The sequence below is a fragment of the Fulmarus glacialis genome, unplaced genomic scaffold (assembly GCF_000690835.1).
Source record: "Fulmarus glacialis isolate BGI_N327 unplaced genomic scaffold, ASM69083v1 scaffold9662, whole genome shotgun sequence".
In the NCBI taxonomy this organism is placed as follows: domain Eukaryota; kingdom Metazoa; phylum Chordata; class Aves; order Procellariiformes; family Procellariidae; genus Fulmarus; species Fulmarus glacialis.
Window position 1 is genome coordinate 506 of NW_009199774.1, and position 21,589 is coordinate 22,094.

The 21,589-nt window shown below is 47.0% G+C and overlaps 1 protein-coding gene across 1 annotated transcript in view; it reads left to right on the top strand.

Moving 5' to 3' along the window:
- The first annotated feature begins 483 nt into the window (after nt 1-483).
- Nucleotides 484-21,589, top strand: part of CCDC3 (coiled-coil domain containing 3) — a 39,459-nt gene continuing 18,353 nt past the window's right edge. The window contains exon 1 of the mRNA XM_009573363.1: nt 484-657. Coding sequence (XP_009571658.1) covers nt 484-657 — 174 coding nt within the window. The remainder of the gene's footprint in view (nt 658-21,589) is intronic.

The following is a 21,589-nucleotide window of genomic DNA, read 5'->3' on the forward strand; positions in this document are numbered from 1 at the left end:
GAAATACTACTCAGTGGCTTGTTTTGAAATACTTGGTATATTCCTACAGTGGGTGCACAATGAAACAGTTTGATGCTGTTTAGTGCTTAGTCTGTAGCAATCTTTAAACACGTTTTACACAAGTTATTTATTGGCTGTTTGAAGGAGTACTTAAACTCTGGGATCAAGGGCAAAGCGATGCAAATTCAGAAGGAACCATGGGCCAAAATACAGATTTGCCTCATTCATGGGGGTTCATTGATGTCTGCAGGGTGGTAGGAGCCTGTTAGGTCCTTGCTGCTGCCTGGTCCAGTCCTCCGTGGTGGAAATTGCCGTCTTGGCAACTAAGTGCCAGGAGAGCTGAAAGCCACGTGATGGCTAAAAGTCTGTCAGTGTGACTTTGGTGGCACTTGTTGAGCCAGGCTGAAGTACGATGGGTGACTTCTGTGGGAAAGAAAGCCTTTCAGCCTCACAGCGGGCTGCCCGTGCGATTTGTGTTTCAGAATGGATGAGAACTACATCCTCCTGCCCCACGGAGTCAACTTCCAGGAGGCGATTTTCCCGGACACCCAGGAGAACAGGAGGATGTTTGCCAGCCTTTTCCAGTTTTCTAACTGCTCTCAGGCGCAGCATGTGTTGAGCTTCTCCAGTGACTGGGAGATTCAAGAGGACAACAGGGTAAGGGATTTATTTGCTCTCCAGTGCTTGTTTTCTAAGTGGCCACAGGCATTCCCGTATCATTTGCAAACATATATATATTTGAATGCAGAGCAGCAGGTCCCTGATTTTCCTGGTCCTTTGGTGGTATCACTGGAAAGTAACACACTGGTGGGGAGATGTTAAACTCTGTTTTCAAAGCTGACCTCTGCGTTAGCTCTTTAGCTTCCCGTGGACCTGAGCGAAGCTTGGTATGAAACTGTTCATGAGCAATAGGTTGGAAACCAGTATTGCTTGCGATCCTGTCCTACTCCACCCAGGCCGTTCCTGGGTTTGCTATCTCTAGACCCTATACTTTAACTTCAGCAGAAATGTTCCGGAGCAGAGCTTTGCTTTTTTACTTCAGTGTTCATCTCATGTAGCGAGAGCAGTGCCTGGACCATGACAGACTGTAAGGGATTATTCTTGCCTAACTCCACACAACAGCATAAACATCTACTTCTGAACTAATTGCCCTAAGCTGCCTTTGTAGCAGCTGGGGAAAAATAGACTCTTGAGGGCACGGTTCGTCTGAGCGATGAGGGCATGGTTCATCTGAGCGTCGCTGGCACCTACTTCTGAACAAGCTGAATGAAATGCCTCTTTCTCCTCTCAAGGGAGGCCACAGCAAGTAGTTCACCCTCTAGGCAATCCTCCCTTAAGAAAGTACGTTTTTCGTATGGAAGGTCCAACGATGCCCATTGTTAGTGGCTTCTGAGCCCCTGTATGGGGCTGTAGTGTGTGTAATAATTGCAGGTTTTTGATAAATACTTCCTTGGCAGGAAGCAACTTGCAGTTATGCATGTGCATGTTCTGGATGTGCATATACATTTGCAAAAGTGGAACTTGGAGAGCTGTTTTAGTGCCAAACCTTGTTTTATGAGGCTAGTGGTTTCCACTGGTAGCCGAGAACATTTTAAGCGTCTCTTTAGGTCGGGATGGGCAGGACGTGTCATTGCTTGCGTCGTCTGTGGATTCATCCAAGGCACAATATTTGCGTACGGCAGCAGATGCACTAGTGGCTTGTTTGGGAGATGGATGGAGGGAGCTCAGTAGCTGGCCGAGCCCTTTCCCTTCACCAGCTGGCCAACTGCCAGAATACAAACTTTGAGCTGCTGCGTGGCCGTCTGGCCAGTGACACAACCCCGCTCCTTGGGATGTCCCGTGAGCGAGCGTTTTCGCACTGATATTTTGGGGAGGGAGTGGGGAAAGGTGACATTTAAATATATATTTGGGGATAGCAGAAAAAATTTAAGAGAAAATTAATTATCTTACAGTTAGTTCCCAGAGCTGTAACGCTGGCTGGGCAAGATGGGGGAGGCATAGAGCCCCAGTCCCAGCCCTGCCTCCTCCCTGCCAGCCCGCAGGCTCCCCAGTGCCCCAAGCAACGTATTTGGCAAGTAAAGGCACTGCCGCAGCCAAATCCACAGATTTTGCTCCAGGGGAGCAAAGTGGTGTTGGGGGACCACCAGATCCAACTCCCAGTGTCTGCTTGTGATGCCTCTGCACTGTTCATTTAACTGTGCTGAGCTAAACGTGGGGGATCTTGATGGGTTGGTGCTCGTTTATGCCAGTAGTGAATCTCGCTGGTTAGCTTTAATGGAAATCACAAGGCAGAAACCCCTCGGGTATGTTGGGGCAACCAAAAGCATATGTACCAAAAGTGCATTTCAGCTGTTGTGCTCTTTGACCCCACGCAGCTGTGAGCAGATTAGGGGGGATTAGAGCTGCTGGTCGCACAGAGCAGGGCTGGGGGCTTTACATACTTCAACACCCACCCGTCGAGTGAATAAATTCAGCGCAACTGACGGACACTTTGTCTCTCCTTCGTAATGAAAAGTAAAAGCTTCCTCTGCACCAGTTAAAAATAGTTCGGGCTGACTGTGCTCCCATTCAGCTCCTGCATCTGTGTTTGCCCAGCCGAGCGCCGGCTCCTGGCGCCTGCGTGCCCCAGCCTGGGAAGGGGATGGCGTTTCTGGCTGCCATGGTATTAGGAATTTGTTCGCCAGCTCTTCCCAACGCAGGTGCCCACGTCCAGGGTGCAGCTTTCGTTAGTGTTTTGCTCCTCTCTTTGCCTTGTCACGTCCAATGGTGACTTTCCCAATTGCCACCGTGTCTGCTCACATCCCACGACGGTGCGAACAATTTTCATTTCCGAATGCATTTGATCGAGCTGTCCCATGCTGGCTCCTGAGACGAAACTGCGGCGTGTGCTGGCTTTGTGGCATGGAAAGTGAGCATTACTCGGAGCATTATTCTTGAAGTTTTTTGGAAGAGAGGCTCTTAGGGAGCCTGGGGACATCTGCAATGGTGTCAAGCTGTAAAGAACCCGGACAGAGAGAAAAGCGTCTTCTGATGAGGCTCACGCTGCAGTGAGGAGTCAGGGGTCTCACTAGTTGCTGCGTACTGTCAGAAATTGCTAGTTAAAATCCATCATGGGTGTCTTGTGCAGTCAGAGGGAAGAGATGGAGACGCTGAGATCCTCAGAGCAGGAGGCAGCTGGGGCGAAGGTCTGGTGCCAGGAGTTAGTAGCTAAGGCTCTGCCTCCAGTCTTGGGACAGCTATGTGCAGGGACATCTTAAAAAGTGGCTCTGTCAAAAAGCACTGGCTTTGGAATAAAGGAGTGATAAAATCTCCTGTTTACAGCTGGATCCTGTACTCCAAAAGACTTTTTGAATCCCTGTTTTTGCTTATGGCCCTGTGCCCTACTCTTGATATATTTCTGGGGTGGACATTTTAAGGGAGAATTCGGTGCTGGAAGCATGTGCAATTGCAATGAATAATTAGCGTTTGTAGCTCAGGGGTGCTCAGCCAGAAGGTGAGGGAGCCCCGTGATGGGTGAAAGTCTTCTGCCTCATGTAACGCTGCTCCCAGCGAGAGGTCCCTTCTGTGGGGTGTGCCTGAGCTGGACGCGGAGCAGGGGACCCAAAGGTGACCTCTGACATGCTATCCTCCTGCTCACCCTCTGCTCTCTGCAGTGCTCCTTGCATGCAGGCAGCCTTGTCTGGGCTGTCCCAATGGGTGACAGCTCCTTCTCCTCCTCCCAGCAAATGTGTCTGATGATGCAAAAGAGAGCAAAGAGATGTGCAGGAACTTCTTGATGCACAACCTGCCTTTTCCATTGCAGGAAAACCCTTTTAATTTTCGGAAAGCCCCATGGCGCATGGTGAAAGGAGGCCAGATCCAAGGCACATCTCATTGAGGATAACACATTCCTCATCCTGGGCCTGCTGCTGTCGCTGGAAGCTAATTCCAGCTGCATTTTTAAGCCCCTTGCTGTCTGGGCTGAGGGCCAGGCGCTGCTTTCCATAGTTTTCCAATAACCCCACAGTCTCATAAATTCACTCAGGTGCTTGTTCTGGCCACTCTGGAGAGCAACGGTAGCTCCAGCTGTCGTTTCTTTAGGCACTTGCATTTTGGCTTCCAGGTTTGCAGAGGCAGTAATTAATCGGGTTCCATCCTGACTTTTCTCACAGCCCCTCACTGATGTTTGCAGACCTCCTGCTTTACTCTGGCTCACTGTCGCAGTGGTTTCCACGTGGTTGTTGCTAAAACCCCAAGTTCCCACCAGGCTTGGGGTTGGAGCTGGGTTTGTAACGAGCGGCTGCAACTTCTTGCAGAGTGAGAGGCCCCTTCTTGCAGCACGTTGCAGGTACCTGGGTCCCAGGCTTGGCCCAGCCCCAGAGCTGATGTTGGTGGAGATAATAACACAGGAACACTCCTTTTTCCGCTTCGGAGTTACAGTTTTAGTCGATTCTTCCCACCCTCTGCCCCTGGGAGAATTGCAGTATTTGCCTATCCAAGGAATCTTGCAGTCACAGCAGTTTCTTTTAATAAGGTGCTTTTATTAAAGAAAGGAACAATTAAGAAGCAATAAAAACCTAATTACAATTCTTAAAAGCTCCATGTTTTTACCCAAGTCTCATGTTGACCCCTTGAGGGAAGACCCGCAGACGTATGAAAGAGTTTGCAAGGTCTGACAGCCTCTTATACGGGCACACCAGGCCGTCCCGCGCCGGCCGGCGTGCAGCCTCTGGGTCACCCCGACTCGGGAAACCACCCCAGACACCTCTTTTCCTTTACCCCCTGCTTCCCTCAGTGCCCCTAAAATTGCTCATAAACCCCTGCGTGCTACCCAGTTATTCTCCGGTGCAGCTGATGTTGCATTATTGATGCTTTTAGGGAGCAGCCTTTCCTTGCTTAAAAGGAATCTGAGGGGTCAGACTGTTTTTTGGGAGATGGGGATGAGCATTTGGTGGTGTAGCCAGCATCCTCCTCCAGGGATGGAAAGGGGGAATGGGAAAATCCTAAAGGCCTGGAGAGCATCTGTACGTGCCAGTGCCTCTTTCTCACAACAAATTTTTCATATGGCTAAGTGCTAGATGACACTTTTCTACACTCAGGGGGTTGATTTCTGCTTGCTCAAGCTGGGAGGTGGGAATCGTCGCTGCGGTTTCCCCCCCTCACACTGCCTGCTGCTAAGCCTGGGGGTGATGCAGTGTGTTGGGATTGAAATCTTGCTCCCCTGCAGAGTTTTACCATTTTAGTGCAAATCTAGAGGCTGTAATTTCTCCTCCTGATTTGGCCTTCTGCAGGGTGGTGCGATCTCGTAAATAAGACCTCGTTGCCTTGTCTGCACATGAGAGATTACACCGAAGTGACTCGAGGTCTGGTGATAATAAGGTCTATAGAAGCGCCTAACAGTGCTTGTTGTTTATTATTCAGAGGGGTTTTAACTCCTGGTTTTGTCAACAGGTTGATAAGGAAATGTGGTCTTTTGGCCTCAGTTCCAGGTTGCTGTGAGCTGCGGAGGTGCTCATGACCTGGGGCCATGCGGTGCTTCTTTTACAGGGAACCTCCCTCCCCTTTTTTTTCATGCGGGAGAGTTGCAAAATGACCCCGTGTGCATCATAACGAGGGAATTACCAGCAGCGTGTCAAACGGATCGTGAGCAACTGTGAGAGCACTAGCACTGTGATAAACCCCATGAAAATTAAGGAGTCCAATAACTTCAGTTAAGCTTGGCGAGGTTGCAGGAGGAGATTATGTCTTTTATTAAGCCTCTCTCCCTGCATTGCCTCTCCTCCTCTCAAGCATCAGAGCCACAACCGCGCTGTTACTTCAATTGATTTAGATGAACTGACTTGCCTTCTGAGAGACCTCCAGAGATTTATCTGGGTAATAATAAAGCTTTTATGAGAGTAGTCAATGTCCCAAATAAAAAGGAAGGTAATTAGTGGGTTAGCAGGGCAGTCTACAAATATCTGCTTAACATCTTTGGGCCTGGGTCCTCTTCTCCGGTGGCACTTTGGCTGCTGTAACAGCCTGATTAGTACACCTGCAAGGCTTTGGAGCAGCTGAAAAGGGAACCGGATAAGAAAAGCAATGTAATTGCATAAATGGCCTTGCCATTATTATGCAAAGCAAAAATTAAATTAAATGGCATTCTTTCTCTGCAGAAGTAGAGGAAATAGTTTCAGAGCTATTTATATTTTAGCAACGCCTGTGTGCATGAACTGGGAGCCACTGGGTCGGATCATTGCCTGAACCCATCTGCGGGCAGCAGCACATTTGCTTAGCAATGGCCCCAGCCTGTCTCTTCCCTGATGCTCTCAACTGGGTGGATGGAGCGGGTCTCATTCAGCGACACTTCACAGGACCACGAGGGCTTAAATCACGGAGAAATAACCACTTACACAACAGCTCTTTGGGGCTACCAGAGAAGGGCTTGCTCATGTGACGTTTGCCATGGGGACCTGTTTTGATCCATCTCCCCAAGCAACGTGCCCCCGGAGAGGGGAAAAGAAGGAAAGTTGGGGAAGTCCCCATAATTTTTCTGACTGCCCTGATTTTGAGTCTGGACAGTGATTAAATAGTATCATGGCTAGATACCTGACGGAGAGATGCCTGTGGCATCTCCGGAGAGAGCCCGAGCTGCCTTGGATGCAGGGACCAGAGCTCTTTCTGCTGTGACTGAGGTGGACATCGGTGATGCTGAAGGAACTCTGCTATATGAATCATGCAAAGCCTGGCCACTAGAAAACACAGCTGATAACTGTAATGGATTTTAGCTGAAATTTCTTCCACGGTGTCCACCGAGATAAAATGAAAAAGCAGTTTGGTTTTTCTCATTTAAAAGTTAAGCACTTCTTCTCTTGAGGAATTCCCGCTCTGCTCCGAGTGCTGGGAGAGGAATCGCAGGACTGGAAAACGCCAGTTGTGGAGTCCAGAGCCAGCAGTTTTAGGGGAAGGACTGGTCTGGAAAAGAGCAGGCAGCAGCCTGGCTTGGTTAAGACAGTTTTCTTTAATTCCCGTGTACTGGCCTTTTGTGTTTCCTTGTGGCATGAGCTGCATAAAGGATCCTCCCTTCTCTGGTCCTAAGGCACTAGAGAAATAGAAAATATTCTCAGTTCAAAACACTGCTACGTGGCAAGGGCAAGGCAAAAAGACCTTGAAATAGATGAAAGTAAGTTCCAATATCTAGAGGTTTGAAAATCTTGTTTTACATTCAGTTTCTTGCCCTGCCATTTGTTAGAAGAGTTGTTGCTCCATTAGCCTAATAGCATGATAGAAAGTGTGCATTGCTTCTGGGTTGTTTTAATAGTGATTTACAGCGCTTTTGTTTTTCTCCCAGAAACCCACCCAGAGCGTACCCCCCTCCCTACGATCTGTGTTTAATTTGAATACATGTAAGCAATATTAGATGAAACGGAGAACTGCTGACAAGTGTCTGGGATGAGGGGAGACCACGAGACAGCTGATACGTTTGGGTAACATCCCCAAGAGTATTTTGGCATAGAAATGGCATTGACTCATTTCCAAATCTTCCCACCCAGGCTCTTAGGGGACTCTTAGAGGTCTGATTGGCATCTCCCTATCAGTTTTCTGTCTTCCCACATGCACACAGGCTGCTAAAATACAGAATAAAAGAACACGGAGGAGTTCAAAATAGTCTTATCCATGGGGTGTTTCCATTGCATATGGTCTTTCTTATATTTATAGCACCCAGAAGGTGTTCTGAGCATTTCCCAGGAGGGAAATGGGGAAATTTCTCTGTTTTTAGGGTGTCTCTTAGAGGGACCGTGATTCTGTATTGCGAGGCAGGTTGGCTGACTGCCATATACAATGCAGGAGGGTTGACCTGAAGTAGCATGGAAGCCTTGAATTTGATGTCAGTCGTGAACAGTCTGAATTTGGGGTGGAATGAGGAGTTTTTCCCCACCCTGCACTCTTGTCCCCACTGGCAGTCGTGACCGGTGGGGAGCTGCCAAGGTGAGGCCCCCAATTTGTGCCCTCCTGGTACCAATGCGGGTGCAGGACGAGGTGAAGGGAGTCCCAGATTTGTGTCCCAGTTTCTGGTGAATGAGTCGGGACCAACTTGCTCCCTGTCAAGCGATGCAGATTACTCCAGAGCACAGCGCTCTCTGACTATATCTAAGGCACATCCAAGTACATGATATCCTTAAAAATACCCGGTTTCCAGCCTGCCGAGCAAGGAAATGCCTAGACAGCCATGGGTATGTGTGTGTATGTACATGGCTGCCTCCTCCGAAGGGCGAACGGCAGTCCTTCCAGGAATTGGCAATGAATGAAGACCCACATGGCTCCAGACTGCTTTTAATTATCCAGAGCCGCACTTTAAAGAAGTTCCGCCAAATTCACTGAAACATTCTGGATTTCGTGACATGAGGCTATCTGCTGCTGTACATGAACTTGGTGGTGAGCAGGCATCTGACCCCAGCCCCAGGACACCTTTTTGGCTCTCCATCTGGCTTCTTCCACCGCCACAGGGGTGGGAAACTGCTGGTGGCCACAGAGGTGGTTGGTGGTTGTGGGCTGAGCTCTGCACATTGAGAGACACAAAGATGGGGCTGAAGGGACCCTGTTGTTCCTCCTGTGTTTCAGATCCAAGGCTGCCTGGAGGGGTGCTGTACCCTTGGGGTTCCCAGCCCCAGGTGGTTGAAAGACCGGCGGTGGTGCTGCTGAGCACGGATCCTGCCGCAGTGCTTGCTTACCTGGACAAAGATTTTTTTGCAAGCCCCCATCTGCTGACTCTTAGCCAAGGGCTGAAGCAATGTGTTTCCCAGTCATGTTAGAAAGATGCAGCTACCTGGCCAGGGCAATGGAAAGTTTGAAGCTACCCCCGTGAGCATCCTTATGTGAAGGAGGGCTGGGAATTGCAGCAGTAACCAGAGGCGGACCTCTCGTCCATACCCTCTGGAGATGACACAGTCATGGGAGAAGCAGCAATCAGAAGACATGAGGAGGCCAAGGCAGACTTTGATCCCTTGTCTCCTTCCCTGTGTGTGAGCGTTTCAGTCATTCCTCTGCTTTTCTACCCTGCCTTCCTGTTCATGGCCTTCCCAGCGTGGGAAAGTGAGGGAGGATGTCCCACCGCATGTAGACTGGGAAGGGTGAAAGCACTGGTCAGTGAGGGAGGCAGCTGGTGGGGACCTGGGCGGTTACTGGAGCTGGGAACTGAAGCGGTGCGGAGCAACACATGCTTGAAAGCGCTTATGTCCAAGGCCAAATCACCTTCCTTGACAGAGGTTCCTGTACTCAAGGTGCTCCCTCGGCTATCTGGGACCTGGCCTCCAAGAAGGAGGGTTGAGGCTGGTCTTCCTGTAAGGTGGATATATTATCTTACTAACCCAAGGCAAAACAAAACATGCACTCCAAAGAAGCAGATCATGGGTGTTTTTTGATCCAGTCATGCTTATTATTCATACTTGTCCCATGATTTTTCAAACTTAGAAAGTGGAGGTACTGATTTAGCCTGAGAGCTACTGGAAGATGCTCAGATATGACTCCTGGCAGCCCGCTCACAGTAACCCCCTGGGGCTATTTCAGTGCTTTTGGTTGGGTTGGGAACAGGAGGGAGAAGCAAACATCTGAGCTAGGTGCATCTGGCTCTTCAACTGCTTGAATTCTCCTAGACCTTGGTCTGGGCTGGCCATTTTGGAGAATACATTCAGAGTGAGTCTCAGGCAAGTCTGCTGGGCCAAGAGCAGCCAAAATGAATGAGGGAGGTCCCCAAATTCTGTGTTGTTCAGCCCAATTATGGAAGCCATCCAGCCCCCTCTGTAAATCTGTGAGTCTGTAGATGTGTTAGGTGTTTTTCTGTGTGTAAATCCATGCTTCGTGTTGTTCAGCAGTTGAGAAGCGTGATTCATGTGGACCAAGAGACCTGGGCCAAGGTCTGTCCTTGATGCACACGCTGCTCCTACAGGCACTGTGGGCAGAGCTGGTCTTTGGTTTAGCTGCTGGCCTCAGTCAACCTTGAATCCAGGGAAAAGTCTTTTCTTTCCACTTCTCTCTCTCTCCTGACCCACCTGTGAGATAGATACAGAAAAAGATGGAGCAAAACTTTTATTAAAATCAGCAGCCACCAAAATCCAGCTGGCAGCTGGCAAACGGGACACCTGTAATGCTGCCTGTAACCGAATCAGCCATTGCGGCTTGAAGGGAGATGAGATCTTTCAATTTGGGACATATTTTCTCCCAGCCCATGCATTTTGATGTTTATTTTCACAAACGGCAAGCCAAGTTGGCTCCGAGGCAGCAGTAGTTCGAATCCCTAATGGAAGCTGCAGACGGAGCCTTTTAAAGCCTGTCCTGCCTTCGCCAGCCAAGTGCCTTTCCAGATTCCCCCGGAGAAGTGCCCTTGCCCCGTTGTGCTTGGCCAGGAGCGGCCACGCGGTGCCAGGCTTGGCTCCGCCGCCGGCCCTGGAAGCACGCAGCCCCTCGCAGCAGCTAATGCAAAGTGACAAACCAGAGCGGCCGGTTTGGAGGGACTGGGCGTATGAAGTTTCAGTGTGACCAATTACAGCTGGTTGCTGCTCAAATCGTTGCAGGTGTCTCTGGCAGCTGATGCAGTGACTACCTCCTTTTGCTGCCCCAATTTGCAGGGTTTTTTTTTTTTGGAAGAATGCTGCTACAACTGTTAGTCCAGTTATCTGTAAAGTGAATGACAGTAGGGAAAAATATACTGAGGGAGAAGCAAGTTTCCATGACACTGTTATAATGCAAAGGGGAAATAATATGGCTAGAAAGCCAGGTCTGAATTTCTGCCCAAAAAAATTAAGAGCAAGCAAGCAAAAGAATATTTCCTGAGATCTGAAAGCGCTTAATGGACTTGTTCTGCAGTATTTTTGCATTTCCTTGGTCAGTGGGAACCAGCAGAAGTACTAGCTACTGCAAAGGGGAATGTCAATACAGTGTTTGACATTGACACAAGATGTGGGACTAAAATGCAAGCTAGTACTTAGTACTGTCATCCTCAAACTGACTCATCTTTATCACCATGCAGGGGTAGCAGGAGAACTATTCCCATTCTGTGGGTGGTAAAAGCGAGGCAGACAATTTAGGCTCTGTATCCTAGTCTAGTGGAGACAATTGTCTTTGACCCAGGATTTATCCTCAACGGGATTAGAAACAACTGTCTGAACACTTTTTCTGTCTGTAAACTTATTTGTATAAATCCTGTACCCTTCCCCCTCTGTGTCTTCCAGCCTTGTTGCACAGGCAGTGCCATACTTTGAATAAGGAGATATGTTCAGATGGGTGACACATGAGCAACTGGGGTTTGGCTGGTTGTTCAAACCAAAGCATGTTGGTGGTACGAAGCCTGGCTTCCTTCTTCAGGTAGACGGTGACGTGTGTCCTCTTCATTGCCTCAAAACACAATGAGTTTATCACCTCCATTTGTCTTCACTGTAAACCCGTTTTAGAGCACGTTCATTTGTTTGGCTTGCTTTTTGTCTTTCCTTTAGACAGGCTCTGAACACAATTATGTTCTTCTGGATGTTTTTGATTATATGTTTTATTGTAGAAAAAATTCAGTTATTTGCATAACTGGATGGTAGTCGGGGAGAGAAAGGAAGGAAAGTCAAAATGGAGGAACAACTTGTACTGATGTTGGCTGAGGAGAGGAATAGAAATTCAGATGCTGTAAGTCCCCATTTCCGTTACATGAGTAAAGAAGTCCTGTTTCAGAGCCTTTGAAGCATGAACATAGCAGCCACGTCCACTCGAAATCTTCCATTTCATTGCAGAGCAGGAAAGCTCTTTTCCACCTTAAAAGTATTATCTTGGGGTGTGGAAGGAGGGATAATGAGGAAGGGGCTTAGCCACAGTAGCCATGGGGGAACTCTGCCAGATGCCAGCCTATGCTTTAAAAATGCTCTGAGGTCTCAGATGGGTGGGAGAGAGATTATTCACAGTCTGTATAAGATGCCTTAAAGTGAGAATCTCTCTGTACGTGGCTTATCTGTGGGAAGGAAACAGGCAGCTTATTCTTGGTCTGTAAGTACCTCTGTTGGGGAGGTATCTGTAAGTAGAGACAAAGAAAAAATAACATATGTAAATGAGAGAAAATTAAAATAACATGGAAATAGGAAATGAGGAAATAATCCACCAAAATATGTAGCCAACTGATGTGGTGAAATCTCCATCGCTTGGGTCAAGCTGGGAGATTGAGGTGGGTCTCTTAGTCAGTAAAAGACACTCCCCTTTTGCTGTCTGCCTCTGGAGGCCATCGCACAGGTCATGACGTGTCTCTGGGAGGGATTATACAGGGTTTTCAGAGTACTCTGTCCCTGTCTGTTTCTCATTCCTCAAACTGGATGGCTGTGGTGACAGCAGTGACTTGCTCCCTCTGGAGAGGGTTTAGATCCCCCACGCTGTGGCTGAGCAACTCCAGGAGGTACCAGGTGGCATCCACAGCCCACCTCCATCAGCTGGATTCGAAAGGACAACCTGGAGGTGAATTTTTCTAAAAATGACTTGCAAGTTCCCCGGGACTTTCAGACAGCTACAGCCATGCTGGACATGAATGCTGATGTTGGGAAAAGCCCATGGATTGGAAATGAACAGTTTTAAGAAGACCCCAGGGATGGGTTGTTGCTACCATTGATGGCTGGGTTTCTGCCCTTTACATGGTTTACATTTTGTCTGAGTTCAGTGGACACTTCATAATCTGTCCCTTGAAATCCTAATTGAGCCTGTGTTTTCTTAAGTCTCGATTTCAAAGGGCAGGGGAACAAATGTGATTCTTGGTTCTTTTCCCAAAGGTGCGAAACTGTAGATTAAATGTTTCCTGGAAATAATATTTTATGCTCAAATCTTTCCTGCTGCAATAAAAATGGCTCAAACCCACATCCAGTGACAAAACCCTCCTATATTTAACCCATGTCTAGAAGCAGCTGAAATACTGTCGGGAAATGTCCTGGCGCTTCCAAGTCAGTGGCACTCTGGAGCCGCTGGAATGCATCCCGCTCCTTACGGACGGTTGTTGCTCCAGAAACACATTACAGATGTTGAGGATGTGAAGGAGCAGGCTCCCTCCATCACAGCGTTAGGACAGAGAAGAGCTAAAAACAAAATCCCAGACTGGAGGCATCCCTGAGGCACTTGCCTGCCTGTTCTGTGTTCAGACTTCAGGATCGACCTCTCGTTCCTCCTCATTGTCAGAAATGTCTGAAATGGGAGAAGCCTCCTGTGGTTCCTGCTAACAAAGTGGTGTTTATCACGCTCTGGTAATTGCATTTGCTATGGTATTTACAGCATTTCCTATGTTTTGAAATGGAGAGATCTCAGGCTTGCCCAGGGCTAATTGTGTACTCTAACCTGCTCCGAAGTCCACATGTATCTTTAAACATTAACATACACATCAACAGTGTCCAGGGTCGATCTCAACCCCACAACTACCGAGCTGGGAACGTGACTATTGCAGTGTTAATGTTTGCTCTCAGTACTTATCAGGGGCAGTATCTTGTCCCTTCTTCTATAGATCCTAGGGAATTTTCTTTTCTTTTTTTTTTGGAAAGATGCAGGCAGTCCTTGTGGGCAGTGGTACAGGCAGACAATGGATGGAGGGAGGGGAGGCAATTTCTCAATCTAGCTAAATGAGGATTCAGAGCAATTTGGGACTCCAAGAGCAGAATAGAGGTTGTTGCAGACTTGTCCTGTGCTTTCAGCAAGAGGTTCATCTCTGTCTACCCTAGGAGATCACCGGCACCAAGCAGATATTCGAATGTGGTATTCTCCTATTCAACATCTTAGAAATGTGCTTTCAGTTAGTGTAACATGCCTTTTTCTAATAAGGGAAACCACTAAAAGAAAAAAAACCCAAGTTTTTTCTTTTTTCCACCCTCAAGCCCAGAAAGTTAAGAGATAAAGCTGGCTGGGTCACTGGCAGTTCCACCCCTGGGTGGGAATCAGCAGTCAGACTGGGATACCTACCTTATGGGAGCAATTCAACTGCCTGAAGTAGGTGCCTGTTACCATATGAGATGCCAAAGAGGATCTGAGAGATAGGGCACAAGACCAGGAAGAGCAGGAAACCTGCTGTTCATCAGTGAAACATCACCTTCTCCAAGGGCAGCTGGAGACCACGCAGGCATTTCAGGTGGCACTAAGTGTTACAGGATGGGCAGCTGAATCACACTTCTAGGCAGTGCAAACAAAAGAGGATAGAGAGCAATTCAGCTGACCAAACAATGGTCCTCTGCAGATGTCTTAGGCACACTAAGGTGTCCAAGAAGGAGCTAGACACCTTGTTTGGGCTCTAGATTGCCACTGACTTATGAAAACTCAAGACACTGATCTTTATAGATAGCTGCTTGTTGACATCTGAATTGAAGTATCTTAGTCTGTGAGCTGAAATCTATACCATGTCTTACTTAGCTTTTTACTTGTGAGAATTGCCAACAGAAATGCTTCTTACAGAAATGCTTGAGAAAACAGCATTGTACGTGATAGCAGCATTGTGTCCTCTGCTTTGCAGCACTAATGCTTTCTCTGTGCCTAAATTGATGCTGAAGTGACAGGTTAATGAATGTGCATCTTGTGGCACATAAAACATGGTATGGGCTCGTATGAGTCCTAAGTAAAAAGGCTTCACTGAAAACCCACATAAGAAGCAATTGGTGGCTTTCTCCTAGAGGTAAAGGCTATTTCTGGTGCTGAGCTCCAGATCTTCAGTGCCATAGCTGCAAGACCTTCCTGCGTAGTTAGGGCAGTATCCTCTGTCATATCGGAGTATGGTGAGAAGGCAGACGTTTGAGTGCTAAAGTCTTTAGCTCTTTTGAGCTCACATTGTGGACTTGCCTTGGCCCCATATGGGTTTATTAGGGACTAAAAGGCACTGACGTGGTCCTGGAGCATTTATGCTACAACACCCTGACCATGACTATGCCTCTGTCTCACTGTCTGCTTTTCCTAGATATAGCAGTTCTGGGCTTAGATTCAGTGGATTCTGGAAAAGTTGAGAGTTTGAAACAAGAACTGCAGCCTGCCTGGGGTCCTCCTTCCATATCTATTGCTGTATGGAGCAGGTGGCTTGAATTTGGCTGGAGCTTATGATACATTTTGGAGCCTTTATCTTCTAGCTTACAAAGCCTTTTGGATAAGATTTGCTGAGTGCGTGTAAGATGTTGAGTTTTATTTTGTGGATTTAAATCCAATCTTCTAAATTGCTTTAAAGTAATTCCTTGTGTTTTTAGATTCCAAAGCCCCTGGCCCCCTTTTTTTAAATGCTTGTGGTCAATTACAGACTGATTTAGGAAATGGTGCAAAATGTGTAAATAAAACTAAAATAATTTTTCAAAATGGTGTTAGGAAAAGAAAAAAAGAGGACACATGTTATCAATACTTTATCAAAAGGGAACAATGTCTCTGACCATAGAAAATCTTAGACTCCAAAGCTTGCAGTAACGACCGGAATAAGCTTTCTAATCCAGGCAACGTTGTTGGAACCATCATGTAAGACGACCTTCTTACATGGGGCTGTCTGAATTACTTCAACGTTGATTTTAGGGCTTTTTCTATGTGGTCTCCAAGTATATACTCTAGATGGGACTCTGAACTTATTTTTTCCATGCATTTTAGATATAAATATTCTGGTTTGGGATTGGCTTCGTGGCTGGATTTTTTTAAGTAGTAGTTGAAAGGAGCTAGGGAGCTTGTCGTCTTCAGTATTGCTCCCAAAATGTGAGTAAAGACTGAATTTCATTGCATACAGGGCTCTAAAGCGCTGCAGCCAACAGCAGAGTATAGGAGTCCTTTTGACAGGTGCTTCAATATTGGAAGCCCTGAATTGCTGCAAAATAGTGTCTCCTGAGGAAAAAGTGGAGAATACAAGTTGGGGCTATGAAAGAAGCGCAAGATATGTACTGGTTTGATTTTAAAAGTTTGAAATGGAAATCAAATTATATTCAAGTGAAGCAATCCATCGAGTAGCCAAATCTGCTTTGACAGTGCTTTGTACTGTCTACTTGGTGAAAGCAGTCTGGGATCTTGTCCCGTATCCACTGAAACTCACACTGACTTTAAAGAAAGAGGAATCATGTGTTAAGGAATATAGTCCACTTTCTCCTCCTCCTGAGCCTGCACCTGTAATTTGACAAGTGTGTAATCTGTGGTTGAGATGGAAGAAATTGGTGTGAGGCACTTTGGGCACTTTTGGGCTGGAAGAAACTAAAGATGCCATGCAGAAGAACCAGCCAAGCCAACCACAATGTTGCTTCTGTTTGTGGGGTTTGAATAGGGGATTGTGCCATGCCGGACAGAGGAGATGTTTTTGTGGAAAACTCTCCATTTCTGGAAGAGGAAAAGGGCAGGAGATAGATCATGTCTCTTGCCACGATGAAGCAAGCAGTGGCATGGTGCCTGAAAGATACCAATGATCCTGGGAAGATTTGCTCTTGTCAGGAACTAAAACACCGTACCGATTTATATTGCCTCAAACTGTTATTTAGAATTTGTCATTCCTTACATGGCCCCATTTCTGCGGAGAGCTGAGGTAGAAGATCCAACCAGCTCTAAGAAGCTTGAGCATCATCTTTCTAAATTAAAGGATCAATTAACCTAGTAGTTGCAGTAGTCTCAAGGCCTGGCCGACCCCTTGAAGGGAACAGTGAGTCATGCCATATTTAACACAAAGGCCTAGCAATACAGTAAACTTAAACATTTCAAGAACATGCAGTTAAGAAAAATTAACGTGATTTGTTCTAGGCACGGGTTTGCTTAGCTGGGCTGATCCTCAGGCTTTCAGCTGCAGGCTCTTTAGGTGATGGGTTGCTGGGATGGTGGATGCTGCAGGGGTCAGGGCTTGTTGGATAAAGGATTTCTTAGACAACCTCACTCATACATTAATAGCTACATTGTAGACACCTAGAGCAGGATCCGGTTACCTAACCAGAGGATCCTCATGCCGTTTGAAATGCCCTAGGCTGGCCAAGACCTTTGTGCAGGGCTGGCAGATACGTCACAGGACTTGTGGAAAACTCTAAACCATCTGCAGTGGCAGATGGCGGGTAGGAACCTGCCTGCAAATGCACACCACCTGAAATACGTACCACCTGAAATGCGGGTAGGGACAACTGGATCATCTCCTTAAAGTCAGGTGTCTAATCTAGAGCTGGATCCAGACCTGGAGGACATGAAGGGGAACAAAGGTCTATAAATAGTGTTTTTTTCTGCTCATCTCAAAAAAGTTTTGAATGGACTTGGCTTGAAGAATCAAAGCAATCATGCAAAAAAAATCACAGTACTCTTGAAGAATTTTGGTTTTGTATGGGTTTAAGTGCTGTTCTAGTAAAGAGGAACTTGGGCCTGAAGTGCCAGTGAGGTGGAGAAAGCACATTTTTACCTGGCGTGGCATCATGCCCATTAAGTGATGATCTCACCCTTCAGAAACTCCACAAAGTGAAATCCAAAGTGAATTGGAGGCACTGCATAAGGGAACTTTCTGAGAAACCACCAAGACAGTGCCCAGAATTTACGGGGTGCTTCAGCATCGCTTTTTCTCTGCCGAGGGCCATAAAGGAAAGCTGCGATAGCAAACCCAGGGGCTGGAGTCCTGCGTAGGCGCTCGCTCGTGGAGCCCCATGTGCAGCAGTGGAGCGGGTTGCCCCATGCCCTCAGCCAGGCGTCTCTTCTCAGTGCTTTTCTGGAGGGGCTTCTCCTCCTGCCAACAATAACGGGATCCAGAGGAGACCAGCCTCATCCACCGAAGGTCAGCTTTTATCAGTACCGCTCCCCAGCACAGTACTGGCCTTCAGAAATTCCCAGGAGTTCAGGTAAATATTTAACCACTGTTAACCTGGGCAGAGTGACATGGAAAGGCAAAATGTCTTTCCTCAAGAGATGCCAGAAAAACCCGATGAGCAGTTTAATGCCTGAGAGTTCAGGGATGGGAAATCAACAGAGGTTCATCAACCACAGAGGTCTCACCCCACCTCTGGTCCTGGAGTTTCTCCTCTCTTCTGTTGGAAATCAAATCATCTGCTTGGGAGGCTATGGGAACAGCGATATAGTTTAGTGATAAAAAAAAATACTGCAAATTGTGGCAATACGAGAAAAATACTAAAGAGCAGTGCAGTTTGGAGCTGTAGGTGAGCTGGGGGGGCTTTTGATAAGTGTTTCTTCATGGCCATTCCTCCTTCATCTGCCTAATTTCCAGGACCTTCTGGAGACGAAAGTCTCCGTTCAGGACCTCATTTATGGCTGTTTCGATTTTCTGGGATGACATGTTCAGACATCGTTGCAAGCAGCAAACTGGTGTGCCATTAATAAATCAAGATGACTCATGTTTCCTGATGTGTCACACACAAAAGTTTAGAGGTGGAAAGACAACAGAAGACAAGAGTAGGAAACTAACTTTCTTAAAATGATTCTCAAAAGCTTCCATCAAGGTGAAATGTGCGTGAGTTTCTTCAGTTAATATCCTTGAGCCAAACAAAGCCAGCTTCCAAGCAGTCCACGAGGTGAGTTTGTTAGGAAGGCAGAGGGTTTTCCTCTGGTGCTAACAAGGGGTGACTTTAGTGACCTGTAAGGGTTTTTCACAGGCCCTGTCAGGTCGTGCAAGTGGTTGCTCCCACCGCATCTCCCAGGAGATGGGAGCTCCCTTCCAGCACCCGTTCCCAGCCCTGCCTTCTAAAATTGGCAATAAACTATTTCCCATTGATGGCGAAGAAGAAGGAAGCAAGGAGGAAAGACACAAAGTCCGTGGATCGAGAAGAACAAGCATGATGTGAAAATCAGGTTGCCTACATCTGGCACCCGTACCTGGTCAGTGGTGACCCAGGGGAGTACCAGGCAAAAGTGAGCTTCAGATCTGAAATGGTCCTTGCCATCTGCCTGGCTGTGAAAGAGCTGAAATGAACCAGTTGCACTAGTTTCTTCACGCACAGTAAAAGACTGCCAGCATTCCCCCATACCCCCCCCAAGACCCACAGCATACCAACAGATATCTAAATCAGGTATCCAAGGAAGAGTGAAAGAAGAGGGTAATGATATCCGGTGTTTCCTCCTCATGCACCCCCAGCCTCCAGTGTTTTCAGGTGAAGGACTCTCTGTGGTGAAGTAATTTCCATATATTTAGTTGTTTCTGTACATTCAGTGACTTTCAGTGGGTTTATCTTCCATGAAGCTGTCCAGCCTTCTCTTGAGAATCAGCACTTTTTGATTGCCTTGAACCTGGTTCCTACTATATCATCTGATACCCCCAGTACTTCTGCTGAAGATGCTGTCAGTCTCTATTTACTCCCTCCCTGGCACTCATGATTGTGTAGACCTCTATCCTATATCGTCTCACAGCACAGGACTCAAGGTTACAGACCACGCTTGATGTCTGAGCCTCAAAGGAGGTTGTTTCTGTCTTATCCTGGATGGGAATCAGCTACCACAAATGCTCTACGATGCAAGTCCGTGAGAAAAGAGGGAGTAAAGCCCCTTCCCTGACTGTCTGGGACCTCCCACTGCTATTGCCACAGGGAAATTTCAAAGTTTTGCCTAGACTGCTGGAAGTGCCAACAGGGAAAGCAAATATTTGTGTGTAAGACTTAACCCCAGAAAGATTAAGTGCAGATGGATGTCAATGGTGCCAGCAACCTGCGAGAGAAAGTGAAAACTGAGAAGGATGTAAAAACAGAACATGGTGCGGAAAAAAAAAAAAAAAGAATAAAATGCAAAACAGATTAGAAGCAAATCAGGGAGAAGGAAAATTTCAACAGGGCTTTTTCCTTTGCCAAAGAAGAGCAGCATGAAGACCAGCAAGAGGAGCGCTGCAGCAGGGGCTCACCAGTGTTAGCAGCTTGGGAGGCTCCAAGGGTGAGCACGGTTAGGAATATCAGCATGAGGGATGCAGCTTGGTGGGATGCTGCATGGACAGTAGATGCCTTTTGAAATTGGGAAGGGTCCTGGAGGTGATGAATATCTTACACGGCCTTCAGTTCCCATCTCTTCAGCTCTGGAAGTCAATTGCTAGCTGGGGAAATGCTGATCCATGGGAAGAGGTTTGGTTTTGTGAAGCTTGGTCCATGTTCTGTGGGAGGAGAGCCGTGCAGTCTGGAAAGTGTCCATCTTGGAAAAATTCTAAGTGGTAGGGCTGTCTAGACTAGTCAGGAAGGCGTGAACAAATAACTAGGGGAAAATAGAAGAAGAAGAAAAGAAAGCATGATTCCTCACCTAGAATTAAATTAAGATGTCAGGAAAAAAATGAATCAAAGCTTCAAAGGGTGCAAACAGAAGACTCTTTTAACTGACTTTATTCTAATGCTGTGAATCCGGTTAACAAGGAGGGGAAATCAGACATGCCCGTCATTGGACTTACATGCCACTGCTGGAAGCGGGTGGGGAGATGTGTGATAGGAATGTTACAATTAATTATTATAAACCTCTTTGTAACGACCATGTGGGCAGCGTGCAGGTGTGTGTGAGGACCTTGGCAGCCTGACAAAAATGTAATTACTGGTTACGGAGTTACCGGTGATACAGAAGCAAACGCTCTTTGGCGCTTCATCGATCTGCAAAGTGCTAATTAGCAATTGCTAGAGGCCACCGTGTTTCTCTGGAGAGGAAAGTAGCACCTCCTTAAACACCTGGATGTGGCGTGGGTGGGAGTGCGGGGGGAAGCGTGACTTACCTGGGAGACTGCAATTACAGCGAGGATTTCCTGACTCAGAAATCAAACCAGAACAGTTCTGCCTTAAATCTTTTTTTTTTTGACCTGCAACTGCTAATTGGTAGCAATATATGTCCATATAACCCAACTTAAATATGACAATTTTTTAAACTGAAGTAGATCATCAATCTGTCCTTTAGTTTGCCAGGGGTCATGATGGACTCCCCATCACTGAAAAAGGGGTTGGATCTTTTTTTCTGGGAAAGATATACACCTGCTGAGGTAATTTGGTGAGCATAAGAGATGTTTTTCAACAATTTTATACAGGAAATCAGATCTAATCTGGTTTAAACAGAACCGATTCTTGTTGTCCTTATTGCCCCATACTCGACCTGAGTGGTCAGCATGTTATTTTCTAGTTTGGTTAACAGAAAGTGTGGTTTTTGGGACCATGTTCCATGTAGTGGAGAATTCAATGTCCTTGCCCCAAAGCCCATCCTTAGGGATTTTTCTCCCTGTGGGCCGTGGGAAACTTTGTATAGCTGTGATCACAAGGAAATCCCAACCACAGGAGTGAACAAGAAGTAGCCCTGAAAGCAAGGTCAGAAGTTGTCCAAGGCACCATTTTAGCAAGCTCGACTATAGCTGAAGAGTCAGAGTGAGAAAAAGCATTGCCGTATGGAGGCTGTCTTCTAAAATCACTTCAAAACAGGAGCCTTTTAAAGTTCCCCTTCAAATGCAATAAAACACGCTGTAGAGCAGCTTTTAAAACAGGGGGAAAGCAAGGGCCAATACATCTCCATCACAGCAGCGACAGCCAAGTAGTGCTTGTCAGGCCAGGGTTCCTTTAAAAATGTGCGCTGAGCCCTTTCGCACTCTTAGTGCTGTTTGCTGAAGTATTAAGGAAATGGGAAAGCGTCCAGAAAACTGGTTCAACTCAGCTGACACCGTGAAGTTTAAAAAAAAGAAGCAGGAAGGAGATTGAGGTCTGCAGCACGCTGCTGACCT